The 10389-nt window shown below is 39.8% G+C and overlaps 1 protein-coding gene across 1 annotated transcript; it reads left to right on the forward strand.

The window, feature by feature from the left end:
- Positions 1-851: 851 nt before the first annotated feature.
- gnb3b (guanine nucleotide binding protein (G protein), beta polypeptide 3b) lies at positions 852-8736 on the forward strand. Its single transcript, XM_076112948.1, has 8 exons — positions 852-920; positions 1823-1968; positions 2922-2985; positions 4411-4567; positions 4698-4764; positions 5247-5448; positions 6265-6481; positions 7662-8736. The coding sequence occupies exons 1-8, from the start codon at positions 852-854 to the stop codon at positions 7766-7768; spliced, it is 1029 nt and encodes a 342-aa protein (XP_075969063.1). The 3' UTR covers positions 7769-8736.
- The last annotated feature ends 1653 nt before the right edge of the window (positions 8737-10389 follow it).

The raw sequence follows: 10389 nt of genomic DNA on the forward strand, positions 1-10389 counted from the left end.
CCACCAAAAGATGAGCTGGTCATGAATTCCTTGAGTTAAATCAGAATCAAGTACGTTTGCACATACAAGGGAACTGGTTTGGTGATTGGTGCATCATAATAAAGTAATGTAAATTAGATTAAGATATTTAATTAAAGAGGAGATTTGCTGGATTTTCTGGAGATTTCTGATTGATCTCAACTCTGATATTAAACATTAAAACTTCAGAAATGTAGTGACGCAGTTCAGGGAATGCACATGCTGCATGTGTTACGTGTAGTTTTATATCTTGAGAAAAAAGTCTGGGTTTAGCTCCCTTCTTCACTCCCTTCCTTCCTTTCCTTCAAAATAATATTCTTTTCTTCTCTTTCCAATCCTGCCTCTGCTATTCTTTGAGCAATCTTTCCGTTGAGCCATCCTTTTTTAAAATGTATTTCCTTCTATGAACACAGTTTTCCCCTCACCTTGTCATTCCTTTTATCACTCCATGTCATTTTACAGAGCTAACTGTATTACAACTTTGGTTTAGGGAGGGATTACATCCGTCAAGTATGTGTCTAATCTAGACTTGATGGTGTAACAGCAACCTGAGCGTTCCAGATCAAGGTATCTGGGTCACTGAGTGATGCACAGCCCGGTCAGCGGTTCTCTGTGTACCTGCACTGGGCTGTAGTGTACGGCAGGAGTTCGACAGCAGTGTAGCCAGAGGCGGTGAATTCCTTCAGGAGTTGTGGCGCTGACTTGTCAATACTTGACATAACTAACACATGTTATTGTTTTTCTCTCTCTCTCTCTCTTTATTCCCATCCTCTCTTTTTCCAGATTGACAGTTCCTTTTTTCCGTCAGTTAACATCCCCAAACAAACGTCGCCATGGCAGCTGAGAAAGCTGAAATGGACACGCTGAAAAAGGAGTGCGATGGCCTCCGTGCACAGATTGAGGTGAGCAGCGTCCCGTGCAGGTGAAACGCACAGTGCTTCCTGTTGCCGGTTGTTAAAAAATGGGGAAGCATTTCATGGGGAAGCCTCATGTGTTTCATTTCCAGTTTTATAAAAGTTGATTTAGCTTAAGAAGTAGGAGCACTTTCTCAAACCATAAAGAAAAATATCAAAATCACTATAATTGGAAATACATGGTTTTAATTGGACAGTGATAATAGGTCAAATATACTTCAGTCCTACTGCCACTAGTACTATTACTAACTATTGTTTCCAAATCTACCTCTACCACCATTGTTACTAGTACTATTTCAAGTGCCATTACTAAAAATAGCATTACTAGTATTTGCACTGATGCTATCACTGTCACAATACAGTGGTTGTAAAACTTTTTTCAATACTGAACCCCCTCTGAGACATTATTTTCAGCTAATTACCCCCTGAGCAGCTCAAAACGCACCGTGAATGTGATTGCATTTGTAGCTGAAGTTGACAGTTTACGCCAGTTAACGACTGCATTGAAAATAGGAATACTGAATATAAAACGCGGTTTGTCAAACTTTCATATACATTTATAATTTTACTTAATATATTTTTAGGAATCATGCATGAAGGAAAAATCGCAGGTACCCCCTCCAGTACCACTAAGGATACTCTCACCTCAGCAGTACCACCTATCTCCATCCCTTTATATGACTTATATAGCACCGACAAATCTGTTTAATTGTTCTTCAGGGTCAGATCAAAATTGATAATGCATAACATAATCTTAATGAACTCAACTTAAAACTGCAGGTTAGGAGAACATTTGTGGAGCTGAGGTGGCTAAGTGAGGTCCTTGCTCTTTTCTTCTGTCTCGTCTCTGTTGTTTCACCCCAACATGTAATTCCCCGTGTGACCACCAGGCGTCCCGCAAAGCTGTGAATGACGGCAACATGACAGAAGCAGCAGGAGGGGCGTCCGATGTGGGCCGAGTCCAGCTGAAGCTAAGGAAGACACTCAAGGGACACTTGGCTAAAATCTATTCCATGCACTGGTCCGCTGACTCCAGGTGACAATGAGGAGGTTGACAGGACCACGATCTGTTAAATTGTCCCAGTAAACCATGTTCTGTTTAAGTGTCCCAGTAAACCACGATCTGTTTAAGTGTCCCAGTAAACCACGATCTGTTCAATTGTCCCAGTAAACCACGATCTGTTTAAGTGTCCCAGTAAACCACGATCTGTTTAAGTGTCCCAGTAAACCAGGACAGTGTAACAGTGAGCCAGAATGTACAACACAACAACCCTGAAACTGAGACAGCTAAATGTAGTTCTTATTATTTCTACTTGTCTTTTTTCTGCTGTGATGAGCCAAAAGTATTTTATAATACTTCTGTGAGGCAGAAATTATCTGAATGGTTCAGTTAATTATAAGTGGAAGTCCCTCCATTCGCCATTTTGGATAAAGTTGTGGGTAATTGCCTCACAAACTGTGACAGTAAGCTTGAGCAAAAGCACCACTTAAATTTAGATAATTTGGTTTATTGATTATTTTTGCAACTGAAATGTATGGAGGTTAGATTCCAATATAGTACATTTTAAAACAGGTACTAAGTATTTTGCTATGTTTCTCATTACTAGGCTTACTAGTACTAATTACTAGCATGTTCTGATTTGATGATACTGAAAGCTGTATGTGTTAATTACACTGTACATGCCCAACTATGGTGTTCAAAATTAGCAATGTATACAATCGCTGCGCAGCACATCGGTTTCATGCTCTGTATTGGAGAAATGCTAAATTGCATCATCCCTCTCAAAAAATACATACGAATTTGTAGAACACTTTTACATAAAAGGCATTAAGACACGGAATAATTAATTGGTGAGACTTAATAGATGATGATGAGCCATACTGCTTGCAACATGTGACACTGCACTCACTTGAACCACAAAGTTGTGATCCTGTTGATATTCAGTATTGATGCGATCTAATCGTTTTACTCCGTCTCCTCTCTGACAGACAAATGGTCAGTGCATCACAGGATGGCAAGCTTCTCGTCTGGGACACCTTCACAGGGAACAAGGTGAGATCACACACTCTATATCTTATTAAATCTGTATTTCGAAGGTCTTATAAATAAATAGGTCTTATCAGTTTATGGTGCGGAGACACACTGACATCTAGTGGTGGAGGAAGCATTCTAATACCACACCTGTCAAAAAGGTACTTAAAGTATTAATAGTAAAATTGTAACTCAATAAATAAATGTTATATGTTCGCAAAGGAGTAAACGCTACCCTACATTTTCTTAATTTGATTTATCAAAATAATTGGCAAATAATTGTCATTCAATCGATTAAACGACGGCTCGTTTCAGCTGTACTTTGCATATGTTTTGTGTGCAAAAAGCTTGAATTTGTTAAGGAACTACAGCTATTGAAGCAGTTGTTTTTATTGTACTACAAGTACAGTAGAGCCTGCTGACGTTCTACTCGTGTTTCTAGTAGGTCTAACTGGACTTCATACAGTATAAAAGACAAACGTACATATATAATTAAGTTGTTCTGCAGTAATTCCTGCACAGTTTCTATGTGAGGTAGAATTTAGGAACTACCAGTTTACTTTCAAATAACTTCAGTTAAACTGTAACGAGAGGCAGGAAGTGTCCTCTGCCGTAAACCTGTTAGATGTGTTTGAGCATTTATGATTCTTAAACCAGACAGTCAATTTTGATTTAATTGGTCAGTTTGGAAAATCTGTGTTTAAGTTAAAGGAGTTAAACCGAGGCTGTGAGTGGTTTAGGTACTTTACTGTTCCTTCAGGAGCTTCTAATCCTCAAATAATTAGATTAGTCTGGATTTCAGTGGTGAGTTAAGTATTTAGTGATGCTTTAACGTCTGCTCCACCTTGTCAGGAATGAAATCATGGTGGGAGGATTGACTGACTGTTGTACAAATTGTGTTAAAGCCTATGAACACAAACGGCCCATGTGGGTTATACCCTTATAGAGTGCTGCAGAGATGACGTGTTTTTGTAGTCCAACAGGCAGTTTAGCATCACACTGGTTTCCTCGACAAAAGCCAATGGGATTTTCTCATAGGATTTTGGATTATTGCAAATAAGCTCTGGTGCATACACCACTTTTGTGATTTTAGAAGCGTCAATACAATCGCCAGAAGTCACATGACTTCATGTCACCACCACTAAGCTAAATTCGGACTAGTCGTTGTGCCTCATTTATCCACTTGTTATCAATCACCTTTTATAAGACATAAAAGCCACAAAGGGGTATTTACTGACCTATTTTACATGGTAGAATAAAACGTATTAATCTCTGAAGCTTGGGTTGACAAAGGCATCTAACCAAAAACAATTCCAAAAAACACATTGACTTCAAGCTGTGGCCAAAAGAAATGTTGACTCATTTCCAGGTTTTAGGACTCATTCCTGCAACACTCTATATGTGAAGGAGGCCGTACATCAACTAAACTAAATGTCCACTTCCCAGTTGGTTGCTGTCCCACTAAAGTCAGCTTGGGTGATGAGCGTCGCCTTTGCCCCCTCTGGTAACATGGTGGCCAGCGGTGGTCTGGATAACATGTGCACAGTGGCCAACATCAAGTCCACCAGCCCCAAGACTGTCAGGGAACTGGACGCACACACAGGTGAGGATGAAACTCACCGCCGCCATTTTGCCCATCTAAATGACAATCAAAATTAAGTTTACAATACATAAAAGCATGAAAAGAAATGAATTGCCTTTCAGTCGGACTGAGATTTTGATTTCCCACCCAGGTTACCTGTCTTGCTGCCGTTTCCTTAGTGACAGTGAGATCTTGACAGCCTCCGGTGACACCACCTGGTGAGTTGACCGTTTTGCCTTCAGCCACAATAATAATCCCCATAATCATCAAAATATGGTTAAAACTCTTAAAATGTCACTAAAACATACTGGAATCAATTTACCTTGCATTTTGTCGAGAAACAACTATTTTTATCACATGATAATTCCTGAATTTTTCAAATCAAGCTACTTTTCACCTCTCTACCATGATAGCAAGCTAGACATTTTTTTCAACTCACTAAGAATATTCATGATTATCCCGATAATAGCAATTCCCCACGATGAACTTATTTTGTTTTGCATCATACAGTTTCTTAGCCTAGAAAGTGAAGGGTTTCACAGGTCACATATGAAGTAGACTCGAGGAAAACCTGCCCAAAACTGGCCTTTATGAATGAATTTGAACGAGAAAAAAGGGACCTGAAACACATAGAGCCGAGGATGATGTGGTCGATCCTTTCGTAACATCCTTGCACTCAAAACTTAATCTTCCTCCCCAGCTGTCTGTGGGACCTGGAGACTGGCAAGCAGAAGATCATCTTCACCAACCACATTGGAGACTGCATGTCGCTGGCTCTCTCCGCCGACATGAACACCTTCATCTCTGGAGCCTGTGACTCTCTGGCCAAGCTGTGGGACCTGAGGGAAGGGACCTGCAAGCAGACCTTCTCCGGACACACCAGCGACATCAACGCCATCTCTGTGAGGATCCCACAATGCATCACATCACACATACCGGAAATAACATTTAACTTTTGTCAATACTTTCAGTGTCTGACACTTGGATGTTAGCTGTGAGTTTTTGTATTGGGTTTACGATGAGCAGGCAGTTGGGATGGCCCTCTAACATAATAAGAACCACAACTAAAAGAAATGCAAAACAACTGCAAATGGGCGTAAAATGAACAAAAGAATCACAAAACAACTGTGAAGATACTCAAAATGACAACAAAGAGACACAAAATGACTACACAGAGACAAAACAACTACAAAAGTCTCAAAATGATGACAAAGTAACACAAAAGTACTCCCAAGAGACACAAAATGACCCCAAAGAGACACAAAGCAACTACAAAGAGACACAAGACAACTACAAAGAGACACAAAGCAACTACAAAGAGACACAAGACAACTACAAAGAGACTACAAAGAGACACAAAATGACTACAGATAGACAGAAAACAACTACAAAGATACGACAAACAACTAGAAAGAGACACAAAATGTTTACAAAGAGGCCTTAAACAACTGCAAAGAGACACAAAAATGACGACTGACACAAAACAACTACAAGTAATACAAATGTTTCCCCAGACAGGTAGAATATATCTGGTTGAAGGAGCAATGTTTACATCTTTGCCACCACCGAGGTGCTCTGGAGCAAGGCACTTGTGTTGAGTGCAACCCGGCTATTGCTCTTTTCAAACGCTGCGAGGATAACAACAGTTTAACGGAGTGAAAGAACGTCCTTTATTATTATTTAATCATCACATACATATTCTACTCTCCTCGCCTCAGTACTACCCCGGTGGAAATTGCATCATCACAGGCTCCGACGACTGCAGCTGCAAGATGTACGACCTGCGCGCCGACCAGGAGGTGATTTGCTACCAGGACACCAGCCTGAAAGCCGGCGTCACGTCTTTGACTCTCTCCAACTCAGGCCGCCTTATCTTTGCCGGCTACGACGACTTCAACTGCCACATCTGGGACTCACTGAAGGGAGACAAAGTCGGTGAGTGGGGTAGATTTATTCAGGATTTCAAGATATTCTCAGTTATGAAAAATAACACAAAAAATACTTGGTTAGGTTAAGTAGAAACATCATGGTTTGGGCTTAAAATGACTACGACAATTTTCTAATCTTGTCTCAGTGACTGAGAAAATTTAAATGACCTTTATAAAAAACATCAATAATGCAAAAACTTAACCTGGAATTTGACTTGTTAAGTTTAAGGGCTAAATAAATACAAAGGCCTGAATACAATTGATTCATAAGCTATGTTTTCATTGTATGTATTTACAGATAACAGTAGTAGAATTACACTTGCATCAGATAGGTGGCACTAATGCACTGTATGCTAAATGCATAATTATAAAGAGGAAATACTTCCAACAGAAAACAGGTTGTTCATTCTTTCAATACAGAGATTCTTTACAGAGACTCACATGTAGAAAGGTTAGTTTCAAATGTGCTAAAGAGAATTTCACAAATGAAGGAAAAACACCATCGAGACCCTCAAGTGACAAAAAAAATATGATTTACATGCAGATAAATACAAATATCACATAAAATCAGTGTTGATGTGATCGAGTGAATCAAAGTCTCCTTTTTTCATTCCCTCTCCTCTCGTCTCCTATCCTCTTCTCTTCTACTTTTGCTTCTTTTAATTTCATTTTTCCTTTTTCAAACTCTCTCCTCTTACTTCCTTTCCTTCTTCCATTCCTTTCCTATCGTCTTGCCTCCTCTTCTCTCCTTTCCTCCCTTTCCTCACTTCTCCTTCCCTTTCAATCTTTTATTTTAAATTCCCGCTTCTGTCATTTCTTTACTCTTCTTTCTTCCTTTTCTATGCTCTTTACTCCCCTCTTCTTTCATATCCTTTTATCCTTTCATTTTTCTCTTCTTCTCTCTCCTTTATTTTTGTCTTCTTTCCTCTTCACTCTCCTCTCCACTTTTCTCATCGTATCTCCTCTCTTCTCATTACCTCTCCTCTCTTCTCCTCTCCCCTCTCCTGTCTCTTCTCTCCACTTCCTTCTCCTCTCTCCTCTCTCCTCTCTCTTCTCTCTTCTCTCCCCTTCCTTCTCCTCTCTCCTCTCTCTTCTCTCTTCTCTCCCCTTCCTTCTCCTCTCTCCTCTCTCTTCTCTCTTCTCTCCTCTCTCCTCTCTCCTCTCTCCTCTCCCCTCCTCTCCTCCAGGTGTGCTGTCCGGCCACGACAACAGGGTGAGCTGCACCGGCGTCCCCGAGGACGGCATGGGCGTCTGCACAGGATCCTGGGACAGCTTCCTCAAACTGTGGAACTGAGGCATCCCGGCGGAGGAAAACACCGGGCCAGGGGGAGAGGAGGAGGAAGAGAGGAAGAGGAGGAAAGGGGAAGGAAAAGGATGAGAGAGATAGGGAGCTCAAGAGGAGAGGAAAATAAGCTACCAGACAAGTGAGGCTGGTGGATATTTGGTGCAGATCTTCCTCTCTTTCTCTCTCCCTCTCTACTTCTTCCTCATTCATGTATGCAAAAATATGAGAGGGATGCGAATGAGTCACGTTGTATAAATGGCATCAGGTAACCAGTGCATGATGCATCCCGCTGTATGTACAAGAGAGTCTTATTGTTGTCAGGACGACTTAATCACAAAGAAAACCATTAAAAAATAGCACATTATTCAAAATGATTACCGAGCATAAAATAAGCTCTTATTGAGAATGTCAATTATACACGTATAGATTTTTGACAATAATAAAGAAGAAAGAACATTTGAATATTGAAAATAAGACTGTAGGATGACAAATTTATTTGTATTGTCTTCGACCTGTAAAAGAGCCCTGCACTTATTTAGATGAAAGATTGATATGTACATTTATTTGTATTTTATAGTTTAACACATTAGGATGGAGAGTTGATGTACAGTGTCTTTATTTTTCTTTATTTTATTTGGGGGTTGGTTTTTTTGGGGGCTGCACATATCCAGACTACACGTGTACGGTAGAGCGGCCATCTTGGGTCCCCTGCTAACGACCGGCGGACTTTGATCCGAGATGTGCTGCTGCTGTTTCCCCCGTCTCGCCGTGACAAATACGATGACGTACCAAGACGGATGAGAGGTGGAGAGACCGGCTGCCGGGTGGCAGTCTGACCTGAGAAACACTCTGTAAAGACCCGTGCTCTTCATTTTACTCCCCTGGGTTCAGCTACATTTTGTAGTACTTTTACACTTGTGCAGTTCCTCTGTAAAAAAGACGAAATGTTTGTTAAAAATCTTTCTAATAAACATAGAATTCTGCATTAACACCATGTCCGAGTCGGTGTGTTTGTGTGTGTTAATGTCTATGGGAACGATATGAAATAACTACAATGATAAGTTATTTTCTACACGTGCATGTAGGACGCATGTAGTTACATTTGTCCCCTGAGGGTGCAAGCGCAGGAGGACAAACTAGTCTGGAGGGAAGTTTTGTTTGCAAGGTCAACACACATCAGCGGCATGACTCACAACAGTGGGGAGGACAGACAAACGCCGGGGCAAAAACGTGCGGCTGTGTAGTGAACTCAAGATGGACACCAAAAACCAGACGTGTACGTTATCTTTTGGATTTTCCTCAGAATTTAGTTGCAACATGTTCACATTCAGAAAGTACTCAGATCCCTTCACTCTCCCTCTTATGTTGCAGCCTTTTGCTGAGATAGTTTCGTTAATGCAGTAGTTTAACTTTACTGCAAAGTTTATATTAAACTGCAAAAACTGTTATTAAAAATGTAACCTTTTTTCCAATGTTTTAGGTAATTTATGGGTTAACATATAAAAACGGTAATTCTACAGCAGCATACTGTACGTGTAAATCACAGAATATTACCTGTGAAGTTTGGTAAATACAGCAGTTCTACAGTATACCGCTAAATCAAAGTAATCTGGATACTATCTGTGAAGTTACAGTTAAATACAGTAATTCTACAGCAGCATAGTGTACTGCTAAATCCCAGTAGTTTGGATATTACCTTTGAAGTTAAATACAGCAGTTCTACAGTAGTATACCGCTAAATCTCAGTAATATACTGGCATAACTATACTGTGAGGTCACAGTTGCCATTTCACAATACTTTACTTTGAAAAGTATACATTAACTTACTGTGAAAGTAATGTGACTGTAATTTACTGTTGATGTACAGTCAAATAATGTACAGTGAGCATCATGTCCACATTCAGAAAGGATTCAGATTCCTTCATTTTCACATTCTGTTATGTTAAAATCATTTAAATTCATTTTTTCCCCTAATCAAGCTACACTCAATGCCCCATCATGACAAAGTGAAAACAGGGTTTTAAAAATGTTTGCTAGTTTATTTAAAAAATGAAAACACAAATATCACATTGACATAAGTATTCATCCTTTGCTACACTTGATGTTTAGCTCAGGTGCCTCCTGATCATCTTTGAGACGTTCGCCTTGATTGGAGTCTTAAATACAACTGATTGAACATGATTTGTAAACCTGTCTATATAAATAATAATAATATTATTGTATTTATATAGCACCTTTAAAAACAGAGTTTACAAAGTGCTTTGTCAGACAAAGCAGCAAAAGCAAGACAGTAAAACAACAGAAAGCTCGACAGTGAGGCCCAACAAAGCACGACAAACTACCATAAGAGATAAAACCTTGATAAAACAGTACACTAGATTATTGTATATATTGTGCATTTTTTTTACTCTGTTACTTTGATTGCTTACCTGTATCATAATGCTGCTGCTATCCATCTATCCATCTACCTATCCATCGATCCATCTATCTATCCATCTCAGAGGGGATGCCATACTTCATTGTAACAACAGGTGACAGTAATGCGCCATAAAGCTGTTTGACTCTCTTTATAAACACCAAACAAGAAGAAGAAGGACGTCGTTTTATTCTGCCCGTGTTGGGTTCTCATA

The sequence above is a fragment of the Anarhichas minor genome, unplaced genomic scaffold (assembly GCF_050575085.1).
Source record: "Anarhichas minor isolate MPS153535 unplaced genomic scaffold, ASM5057508v1 ptg000051l, whole genome shotgun sequence".
In the NCBI taxonomy this organism is placed as follows: domain Eukaryota; kingdom Metazoa; phylum Chordata; class Actinopteri; order Perciformes; family Anarhichadidae; genus Anarhichas; species Anarhichas minor.